Source organism: Pseudoliparis swirei, chromosome 23 (genome assembly GCF_029220125.1).
Source record: "Pseudoliparis swirei isolate HS2019 ecotype Mariana Trench chromosome 23, NWPU_hadal_v1, whole genome shotgun sequence".
NCBI lineage: Eukaryota > Metazoa > Chordata > Actinopteri > Perciformes > Liparidae > Pseudoliparis > Pseudoliparis swirei.
In genome coordinates this window covers 21,826,627-21,838,140 of record NC_079410.1, presented here as the reverse complement: position 1 = coordinate 21,838,140, position 11,514 = coordinate 21,826,627, and the positions used below count along the sequence as shown (strand labels likewise).

Here is an 11,514-nt window from a genome sequence, read left to right as displayed (position 1 = left end):
GATCTACGCCAGAGGCGCACGCGCATCTGTTTGGATTATAGGTTGCAAATAAACAAATAAATAAACACACACACGTGCATATATATTATATATGTATATATATATATATACATATATAATGGCGCCACTTATTTGTCAGCCGTTCTCTCTCTCGCGCGCGCGCGCGCTCCACGTCTCGCGCACGCCTTCCAGACGACGCGTAATTGAACGGTTTTGATAGAGTTGTGATTTTGACAGCAGCCGGAGATGTGCGCGAGATATACGGAGCAACTCATCCTCATTCTGCATATTGCATATAAACAAGACAATTTCTTTAGGGGGGGCAATCTATTAGAGAGAGAGAGAGAGAGAGCGAGAGAGAGAAAGGGGGGCCCGCGTGCAGGTTTGATTTACGCTTCATTGACGGTTTATCAGGCTCGAAGAAACTATCCGACCAATCAGTTCGCTCCTCGGGAAAAGACCCCACGAACCCCCGCGCGCGCAGTGCGAGGCTGTGGCACTTTGTTTCGCTATAGTGAGCAAGTTGTTTGGGAAAGGAAAGGGGAGACTGGTGGATCAGAGAGAGGGAGAGAGAGAGAGAGAGAGGGGGTGCGGGGGGCGAGCCAGGAAAGGACAGAAGACAGAAAGAGAGAGGGAGGGAGAGAGAGAGAGAGAATCTCGTAATGTCTCTCTTCTTGTTCTCCGGTAAGTGAAACTCGCGGCGTTTCCCCAGATAATGTCCGAGAATGTCCATTTCTGGGACTTTGAGCAACTATTACGTGGATTCCATCATAAGTCACGAGAGCGATGAACTCTCCGGCCCGGCTCGGTTCCCCGGCGTGCAGTACTCCGGTTCCAGCTCCGCCGCGGCGGCCGCGGCCGCTGCCGCGGGAGGGAGGCAGCCCGGCGGCGCGGCGCACGCGGAGCATCCCCATCCCGACTCGTACCCGTCGTGCAGCTTCCAGCCCAAGCCGCCGGTCTTCTCCTCGTCCTGGAGCCCGTTCAGCCCGCACCACGGCGCCAGCGGCCTGCCCGCCGTCTACCACCCGTACATCCCCGCACAGCATGTGCCCGCCGCGGACACACGGTACCTGCGCTCGTGGCTGGACTGCGCGCCGCCGCTGCCGCGCGGCTCCGAGTCCGCACCGGTGCAGGGCCAAACGGGGCAGGTCAAGCTGGAGCCGCAGCTCGGACACCTCGGCGGCGGGGACATCGTGCCCAAAATCGGAGGACTGCTCCAGCACGAAACCACCACGTACATCCTGGAGTCGGCGTCCACGGCGGCGGCGCGCGAGCTGAGCCACCCGGCCGCCGTCCCCAGAGCGGGGTTCGACGACGATAAAGACATTTGTGAGGGGAGCGAGGACAAAGACGGCCTGGAGCAAAGTAAGTTATCAAAGCAGGAAACAGATAGAGAGAGAGAGAGAGAGAGAGAGAGAGAGAGAGAGAGAGAGAGAGAGAGATTGTAAATGCTTTTAATGCCGCCATAAAACCAGAACAAAGAGCCGGAGAGCCAAAGTGCCCCATCCGGCTGCTCCATGGGTCACTCTTATGTAGCCGTAAGCATCACCTCCATGAGATATAGTTATATACATATATATATATGTTGCATCTTTGACCCGGCAGAAATAAATAACATATATATATATTTATATATATATATATATATATATATTATTTTATGTGACATGTGCTTTATTTAATCTGGAACAATTTGCAATAATTACAACTAAACAAAGTGTGAAAGAAGGAACAATACCCAAAACACTGCTGACAACAAGCGAGCTGCGTATTGTCATCCTGTGTTATGATTATGATTATTGTGAGACAGTTTGAAGAAGAAAAAAACCTGCAAGTACTCCGGTTGATTATAGCATGACGAAGTACAAATTAAACATGCATGAGCTGAACATAATATCTGTGTTTATGCTTTAATACAGATGCTTGTGAACTTCTTAAGTGACAACGTTAAATACATAAACCGTTATTAATCATAAGGATGCCACAAAAAACAGACTCAGTCAGAAGTAAAAAAGAATATATATATGTATTTTCAATCTGTTGCTCTTCTTCCTCTAGAGACTAATCTCGTTTTTTGGGTGAGCTCAACATGGGTATATAGGTTATCAGCGCTCCGGGCATGCGCACTGGTGTCCTGCTTGAAGCTGGGTGATTTTAGAGTCGTTTCTAACCGCAGGTGGATTCTCTCTTCATCCCCTCATTCTGTCGTTGTTCTTCTTTTTTAAATCAGGAAGGTTAATGAGCCAAAAGTGTAAACAAAGTAAATAAATGATAAGCTCTGGTCTCCTGCTCCTCGCTGACCCAGAGTCGGTCCGCGAGGAGCGCGTGAGCCCCACAGACGTGCTGGAGGATCACTCTCACGCCTTATTGTGTATTCTGCAATCAGGCAGCGACAGAGTGCACGTGCGTGTTCGCGGGACCTATATGTCGTCATATTTCCGTTCAAAAAGTCCCTCTGTGGTGTCGCGAGCTGAAAACACAACAACAACAACAACCCGTCTTATTGTCATAGCATCACACAGAGGAGTCCATCCTTGACACATGAGGAAGAGCATGGCGACTTTAGTTCTACATATAAAGCGGAGGCCGCATCACTCAGCCAGATGTGCACGGTGGTGGGTGGGGGGGGGGGGGCTTCACGGTGCATGGTTCAATCAGCAGGTGAAGGTGGAGATGGAGATGGAGTTCCCTCCGCGTGTGACCGCCTAGTCCAGGGACGGCTCATCACAAAGTGCGTCTCGTCAGAACGCCTCATTTACTTCAATTCATAATAATATTTCCAGATATTCTCCCCCGAGCATGCGCAGACGCTGCTCGTGTTATTGTCTGCCTTCTGTTTAATTCATCTGCTGCGCACCGCAACAATAATAATGATCGTAATAATAGTGTGCCTGTCACGGAGTCGCACTCATCTTGACGTATAGAGCCGCGGAGGGTTCTGCCTTTTCTCTTCCGTTCCGAACAACAACAATGAATCCATCACGACGCGGCGCGCTTATTGGCTCTCGTGTGAAGCGGCTTCCAAAAGAGCTTCTTTACTTCTATTTCGAGTGGGACAGCAGCTCCCTGGAAATATTTTATACCTTTTAAATATTCATATTTGATAGGTTTCTTAAGCGAGGGTGGACGTGAAGGGGGCTCCGGTTCCCCTTCCTCTAATCCCGCCGGATAAATCTAGTTTGATGCATGAGTCTGAGGAAGGGAGGCCTCGCTGTGGCCTTTTCTTCTTCTTCACAAGACTAAACACACACACACACACACACACACACACACACACACACACGCCGTATTACAGCATCTGAGCACGCTATCCATCAGCGCGGGGAGCTGGTTGAGGGCTGGATGGAGCCCAGCAGCCTCCAGTCTGAATTATTGGACTTTCCACCAGTCTGGCTCGCTGGTCTCATGAAGGCCGGTCTGTAATGGATTCTGGTCTTCAAACAGGAAGCACTCCATTAGAGAAAGTTTCTCCCCATGCCGGCGGCCTCTTTCTTGTGGTTTATCTGTCGGGGTTTAACGTCGGCGCGGCAGGGAGCGGGAGCCGCGCCCGCCGGCGACGCCATTGTTCACACGGCCGCCATTTTAAACGCCGTACGCCGGTTGAAGTTGGGGTCGTCGGTGCGACCGAAACACCTTCGTACTTTAGCTTTGTCCGAGGAATGAGCGGTTACCGGTTTAGCGCTTCGGTTAGCATAGCCTCGGGCCTAATGGGGGATTTTCCACTTCCGAGGGAATCTGGTGTGCAGCAGCGACGGGTCGGTCCGTCTGATGAGTGTCGTGTCGCCGTGTGCTGCGGCGGCAGAAGAGTGGAGAGGAAGCTACAACGCCGGAGGCCGGTTAGCGTAGCTTAGCACGAGGGGCTGGAAACAGGAAACGGCTCACAAGGAAAGTCAAAGTATTCCTCTCAGCTACGGTTAAAATAACCTGCAGGGGCTTCGGTCTCGAGGCTTCTGTCTCGAGGCTTCTGTCTCGAGGCTTCAGTCTCGAGGCTTCTGTCTCGAGGTTTCGGTCTCGAGGCTTCTGTCTCGAGGTTTTGGTCTCGAGGCTTCGGTCTCGAGGTTTCGGTCTCGAGGCTTCTGTCTCGAGGCTTCGGTCTCGAGGCTTCTGTCTCGAGGTTTCGGTCTCGAGGTTTCGGTCTCGAGGCTTCGGTCTCGAGGTTTCGGTCTCGAGGCTTCTGTCTCGAGGCTTCGGTCTCGAGGCTTCGGTCTCGAGGTTTCGGTCTCGGGGCTTCGGTCTCGAGGTTTCGGTCTCGCGGCTTCTGTCTCGAGGCTTCTGTCTCGAGGCTTCTGTCTCGAGGTTTCGGTCTCGGGGCTTCTGTCTCGAGGCTTCTGTCTCGAGGTTTCGGTTTCGAGGCTTCTGTCTCGAGGTTTTGGTCTCGAGGTTTCGGTCTCGAGGCTTCGGTCTCGAGGTTTCGGTCTCGAGGCTTCTGTCTCGAGGTTTTGGTCTCGAGGTTTCGGTCTCGAGGCTTCGGTCTCGAGGTTTCGGTCTCGAGGCTTCTGTCTCGAGGTTTCGGTCTCGAGGCTTCTGTCTCGAGGTTTCGGTCTCGAGGTTTCGGTCTCGAGGCTTCGGTCTCGAGGTTTCGGTCTCGAGGCTTCTGTCTCGAGGCTTCGGTCTCGAGGCTTCGGTCTCGAGGTTTCGGTCTCGGGGCTTCGGTCTCGCGGCTTCTGTCTCGCGGCTTCTGTCTCGAGGCTTCTGTCTCGAGGCTTCTGTCTCGAGGTTTCGGTCTCGGGGCTTCTGTCTCGAGGCTTCTGTCTCGAGGTTTCTGCTCGAGCTTCTTTCGAGGTTTGTCTCGAGGCTTCTGTCTCGGGGCTTCGGTCTCGAGGCTTCGGTCTCGAGGCTTCTGTCTCGAGGTTTCGGTCTCGAGGCTTCTGTCTCGAGGCTTCTGTCTCGGGGCTTCGGTCTCGAGGCTTCGGTCTCGGGGCTTCTGTCTCGAGGCTTCTGTCTCGATGCTTCGGCGTCGAGGTTTCGGTCTTGATTCTTCGGTCTCGATTCTTCGGTCTCGATTCTTCGGTCTCTAGGTTTCGGTATCGATTCTTCGGTCTCGATTCTTCGGTCTCGGGGCTTCGGTCTCGGGGCTTCGGTTTCGGGGCTTCCGTCTCAGGGCTTCGCTCTTGAGGCTCTGGTCTCGAGGCCTCGGTCTCGAGGCTCTGGTCTCGAGGTTTCGGTCTCCGTTTCACTTTGATAAAGTGCGTGAGAGTAAAACACGACATCGTCTGCAAAAATCTTTAACGCAAACGAGTGTAAAGTCTCCGCAGTGCGGCTAGCATCCGAGGACCGACTGCACGGCCAACGGCGCACAATAAATGAAACAAAATATTTCGGTGCGCTCCATTGTTCCCCGGCCCGGTATGCATTACGCCGAGCGGCCGGGTCCAACGTGGGACTCAACGGGGGCCAAATTCCTCTGAGAGCTTTGGACTTTCTTGGAAGCCGTCGCTTGTTATTGATGGTGAGGAATGTCGGCCGGGCAGTCGGAGTTATCAATGTTCCACACACACTGAGTACCGTGTGTGTGTGTTCCCATAAAAGGGAAAAACAGAAACAGTCAATATAAGAAGTGTGATGTCATGCTAACGTGTACATTTTGTGGTGGAGGCTGGATTCGTAGAACTTGTTTTCCGCGGCCTCCTTGACCCCGAAGCTCGATACCTGGGGCCTTTTTTCTTCTAGTCTCGGGGATCTGAGGAGTGGCTGCACGAAGCTGCGGGGCGCGCAATCCGATCCCCTCCAAACATCCCATCCTCCAGCTACAGATTCCCTTTGTGTCCCGGTGCTGGGCGTCCGTCCAGAATAAACGACACGATTACACTTCGCTCTTTGTGCCGCTGCGAGGAAAGTTATTACCCCCCCACGTTTATTAAGTTATAACGCCGGGTGAACAACCCCCCATTAATTGGCGTTTTGCTGTTGGTCTGATGGGTCGAGAGATGGGGGCAGAGGGGAAGGGGGCGGGGGATGAAATACGACTTGTGGAAATGTAATAACGTGCCTTTGGGATATATGAGAGGTCCATTTCTGGAACTATTAGGGTGAAATTGCTCAGGGAGGGCGAACGGGAGGGAGGCGGGGCGGGGGGCTGCAGTCTGCCGACGACACGGTCACTGTTTCCACGCGAGCGGCGTTCATTCATCGTGGCGGACGCACACACACACACACACACACACACACACACGGGGGGGGGGGGGAGCTACGGTTTTACGGGATTCTCAATCTCTTCGTCCATGTGCTCGTCCAACTGACGTCCGAGCCAGCGCAATGCTTCTGGATGATGTGACCTATGAGAGGTATACCTTCGAGCTATAAGACCCGCCCCCCCCCCCTCCTCTACCACCCATACCCCCCCCCCCCCCCCCATCCCATATTCCTTCTTTCTATCCGTCATCGTGCTAACTGTCCCACAGCTTGGAATGAAAGAAAAAGACTACGTATATACCGTCCAGCGCGACCCCCCCACCCCCAACTCTCTGCACCCTTCCCCCCCTCCCACACACACACACACCCTCCACAACCATGCAGTCCATCATTCCGGGTGACATTACCCATCGGAGCGCGACTCCCGAGGTGATTATACACCCCGGGAATGCAAAGCACCCACTTTACAGTGTGACAAAAGCAGCAGCAGCGCGCCCTCCCCCCACCCTCCCCCCATGCCCCCCTCCTCCCCTCGCCTCTTTTCGCCGGGCATTATTTTTTTTGTTGCCTTGAGATGAAATCGATGGCCTACATGCTGACCGCGGTGGAGGGAATTGATTCCAGAGGGTATTAGCGACATATTTACTGACGACGGGCTGCTAACTAACGCGGCGGATGGGAATGTATGTCCTGTCACACGGGGACCGAGGCCGGGTGGCGGCGGTGCCGTGTGCATCGGATGGCGGCCATCTTGGCTTTGGAGCCCAACCGGAAGATATAACATACTTTTGGTATGACCTTCTGTGTTAGCTCAGAAGAACTAAAGTGTGCATGCCATCTTGGTGACGGTGTTTAGTTTGATACGAGGCTCCATGTCCACGTCGGGACGGCTCGGTGGATTACACAGGACTTCATGTTGTAACGGTGACAGGTACTGGAACCCAAAAGCACGACACGTAAACGGGAATGCAGGAGGAGGATCTTTACTTGGTGATTCAGGCGGGGTCAGAACCGGGTGGGCCGTCAAATAAGGCAACAAATCCAAAAAGGGGCAGGCAAAAATCTGAATTTGTATTTAGGAATTCGCCGGAGAGTTTGGCAACGACACACAAGACAATCTGGCAGAGGACGAGTGGAAGTGAGGGAGCTGAAGAGGGAGGGGCTAATGAGGGGAGGGGCGTGAGGACCAGGTGAAGGGAACGAGACAATCAGGTGAGGAGGACAGGATCTGGAAGGACAGGAGAGTTCATGAAGCAGGATGAAGATCACTATGAAGGTGAGGAAGTCGTGACACATTTGGTGGGAGATGAATGCCGGACGAAGCAAATTAACGTTTGTGTTAGAAAAACAACAGAAGTGATGACATCATAAGACCGTGGATGAGTTCTGTTTCCACATGAGATACGATGTGCCGTCATGTCGTCTACTTTCTGGTGGATTCAATAGAAAGCAGCTTTTAAAATATCTGGTGAGCAGAGATCTCTCTGATTGGTTGATTTTGGATCTGGGATTTCCTCAATTGTGATGTTTTCTGTTGTAATTATGACACATTCAAAAAGCTCCATCCACCCTGGAAGAGAGACGATAGACACAAACTGGTACGCAACCTGATGCCTAAAGGTCTAAAGAATACATGATATGATATCACTCAGAGACGTATCCATCCCCAACTTAGCCAATTTCGTGAATCATGTCTGATAGCCATGAGGAAATGACGAAGGCCCCAGAAGGGAAGGGACATTTAGACCTTAAATCAGTCAAAATGTGTCCCCAGCTTCCTTTAATTTGGCTTAATAAGGTTTTGTTGGTGGTTTTGACCCAGTCCATTTAAATGTGGAGGTATATCTGTTGAAACGCGGCGCTATAAAACAACTCTTTGTTCACGTCTGGGAGTTGACAGCCTCGGTTTGCCCAATGCGGTCTGCAGTTTGCTCAAGGGCCCCGGCGCCGTGGCACAGTCCTGTCACCGAGATGAAGAACATCAGACGAGCGTGAGTGAGGAACGCCGAGCGTCTCCTCGCCCGGCGTCAGAAGGCTCTCCCCCTCGTGACTCGTGAGAGATGAGATCGTCCCTTCATGCCCTTTGCCGCCCGAGGACCGAGGCCGCCGTCTACATAGAGCGTCTCCTTCATGACACCCTCGGTCTCCGGGCGCAGAGGAAATCTCTTCGATCTCTGGTCGCGGTTTGACAGCAATAATTTAAAAAAAACATTTTGAGGAGCTGCATGACGTCGGCCACGCCTAGTGAGATGGAAGCTGAGATTCCCAAATTCAGCCGCGTGGCTCGAGAAGTGGCGTGACTTTGCTTCAACCTCTGGAAGGCTCTCCGTGTCACAACAACCAGCGGAAACCAAGGAAACCGCTCTCCGAGGCACATTGTCGGCTTGAACATCCAGATGATACACTTATTAAAATGCAGTGAAGGAACTGAGCGTGGCCTACTTGCTCCGGCCTTTGTCTTCCAGAGCCTCATGAAGCTGAAGTCCTCCTCACACAGACACTTTGAGCTCTGCCTGTCCGCGATGAGCTTCGCTTTGCTCTTGTCAGACTCGAGTGGAAACACTTTGCTCGGATTGATCGGAGGAGAAGAGCCTCGGCCGAACCGCGGGCAATCATGGCTCGTGCTTTACGTTTTTTTTAACTTAGAGCACGTATACAAGTGGAACTTAATCAGAAGCAGCCTCGCCGTGTTCCTGGATGTGTTTTGAGAGTTGCTTCGAAGCATTAAAAAACGCAGCGTTCGCAGGTATACGACAACAACGACCGCTCTAAAGGGGAGGGCCGAGCGTCTCCGAGCGGCCTCAAGTAGAGAGGCAGAGCAGATGTAGCCTTCGGCGGCTCTCGACCAGGACACATGCGTCCCAAACAAGAAGAAGCATCCTCTAATTACACATCGGTCTGAAAGCCATAAAAGGTGGGTGGGCCGGGGGGAGACGGGGGGGGGGAGAGACGGGGGGGGGAGACGGAGGGGGGGAGACGGGGGTTTGCGGTGGAATCAGGGTGGCCTGGCAAACGAAGAGAGCGAAAAGACAGAGTTGGGCGGGGGGGGGGGGGGGGGCAAATCTATAATTCATACTCTTTCTTCTTGTCCAATTTAGGAGCCGCTCCATTTATGCCTTGCATTGTTTCTTCCCGTCTCGTACGCTCGTTCCAGCGATCTCAGCGGGAACGGATCCTTTATTTGATGCTGATGTTGCAAAAGACAATCTGCTTCTTTTTTTAAAAGTTCATTTGTAGTTCATTCCGGGAAGAAAAGGAAAGGGTTCAGCGGGCCGTCGTGCAGATCATCAAACCGAATGTTTGCTGAATGAAAGGCGAAGGATGCACGCGGGTAATATTTCCCTCTAATCCCGTCAGGAGCCATAAATCTTCCCGCCATTTATTAATTTCGGAGCAATCGGTTATAGTGAGGCAATATGAAGACGATCATTCTCAACACAACCCAAAACAAAACAGTTTTACGTGTGTAGAACATCCTCCTCGGTGTGTTTTTTGGTTCCTTTGTTGTCATTTGGATACGTTTTTGTATTGTTGTGACACAATGTCATCGAGCAGGACGCCAACACAGACTCCTGTAACCATCGATCTGCACCTCCTGATCTTATTTTCATCCGCCGAAGGTCACCTTCAGAAACGAGTCAGAAATCCCTCTTGTGTGTAATTAACTGCGACAGTGAACACAGCAGTTGGAGGATTTTAAACCAGTAATTGCATTTTTTAAAATGCTTTTTGTGAACGAATCGTGAAACGTGTTAACCGGTTCTAAAGCGGGTTCCTTTAGCAGCACGTGTGTTAGCAAGCACGATTAAAAATAAATGCAAATAATAATAATATTAATTTATCTAAAATATTTGTTTTGCCTTACACACATATATAAATATGTATATTTATATATATATATTATATATATATAATGTATATTTATTTATATATAAATATATTTATTTATTTATATAAAAAAAAATATATATATATATATATATACACACACTGGCATACATACTGTATATACAAATAAATATATATATTTTTAATTAATTGTGTATATATATATATATGTATATAGTGTACGATAAAACAGATGTTGGCCCCTGTTGACTCCATAAACGGAGGAGTGTTCGAGGAGAGCTTTTACGCACAAGATTCTGCGACTTTTACGCACGACTTTTACGCACGAAGATACTTGTTTGTTATCATTGCGTTATCTCACTAACCACCTTCCCTCTCCCTCTCTCCTTCTTCTCTGCCTCCAGGCGACCCGTCGGCCAACTGGCTGCACGCGCGCTCCTCCCGGAAGAAGCGTTGCCCGTACACCAAATACCAGACGCTGGAGCTGGAGAAGGAGTTCCTGTTCAACATGTACCTCACGCGGGACCGGCGGCATGAGGTGGCGCGCGCGCTCAACCTGACGGAGCGGCAGGTGAAGATCTGGTTCCAGAACCGGAGAATGAAGATGAAGAAACAGAGCAAGGACCAACCCAAGGACTAGACAGCGGGGAACCTCCCCCCCCCTCTCTCTCTCTCTCTCTCTCGCTCTCTCTCTCTTTCTTTCGTGCGCACACATTTAGACGCACACGCACGCTCACCCCCCATGTATCCGACGTAAAGTCTTTCTTATGTCTAGAACACAAAATGGCCTTTCCCAATTACTGTCAACACACACACACTCCTGCTATTTCCAATGTTTTGAACCTTCCGGCGCCACCACATGCGCCTCAGCCCCATCACACCGATCGATGACTTCATTGATCTCCAGCAGACGTGAACACTGAAGTCTGCAGAAGGAAGCAGTGGTTTGAACTTTGAAAACGTCTGAGTGTCCTGGAGGAGATCAACAACAACAACAACAACAAACTCATGACCCACAGCGGTTCCTCCCGGACCTCCTCTCCTCTCAACGGGTCGGACTCCACGCGCAGCTGCGCACTGGACACTTTGCTCCGAACTAACGGACAGCTGGTGTTTGTTCTTCTTCGTGGATTCGCTTTTATTTGGGTGGCCTTTGATGTTTGGCTAAAGAAAAGGAAGGAAACGGCCTGTTGACAACAAAAAGATGGGGTGGGCGGGTGGAGAAAGAGGGGGAGAGGGGAGGGAGGGGGGGTTTGCACGACGTAGCTGGTTTTAAATGTATTATCAAGCACTCTTCTCTTCCTTGTATTAGTTATTTATTGTTCGCTGACACCGGAGGCGCGCGCACAAGGTGCTGAAACCGGGGTTTTCAAATGGCCATTAATAAGCACCACACACAAACGCACACACACACACACACACACACACACACACACACACATACATTAGTTCTCCCAATTTGATTTGAGAAGCGACCCCGTGGCCGGCGTTGATACCGGCGGCGATCCGTCGTTTGTCTCCAGGAAACCGGCC

The 11,514-nt window shown here is 51.3% G+C and overlaps 1 protein-coding gene across 1 annotated transcript; it reads left to right on the top strand.

The window, feature by feature from the left end:
• Nucleotides 1-383: 383 nt before the first annotated feature.
• hoxb9a (homeobox B9a) lies at nt 384-11,162 on the top strand. The gene is made up of 2 exons (XM_056408115.1): nt 384-1,365; nt 10,386-11,162. The coding sequence occupies exons 1-2, from the start codon at nt 726-728 to the stop codon at nt 10,619-10,621; spliced, it is 876 nt and encodes a 291-aa protein (XP_056264090.1). The 5' UTR covers nt 384-725; the 3' UTR covers nt 10,622-11,162.
• Nucleotides 11,163-11,514: the final 352 nt, after the last annotated feature.

Excerpts from the sequence above, each read along its gene's own strand:
- hoxb9a (XM_056408115.1), top strand. The coding sequence starts at position 726 with ATGTCCATTTCTGGGACTTTGAGCAACTATTACGTGGATTCCATCATA. Across the intron at positions 1,366-10,385 it reads CAAAGACGGCCTGGAGCAAA|GCGACCCGTCGGCCAACTGG; the intron begins GTAAGTTATCAA and ends CTCTGCCTCCAG.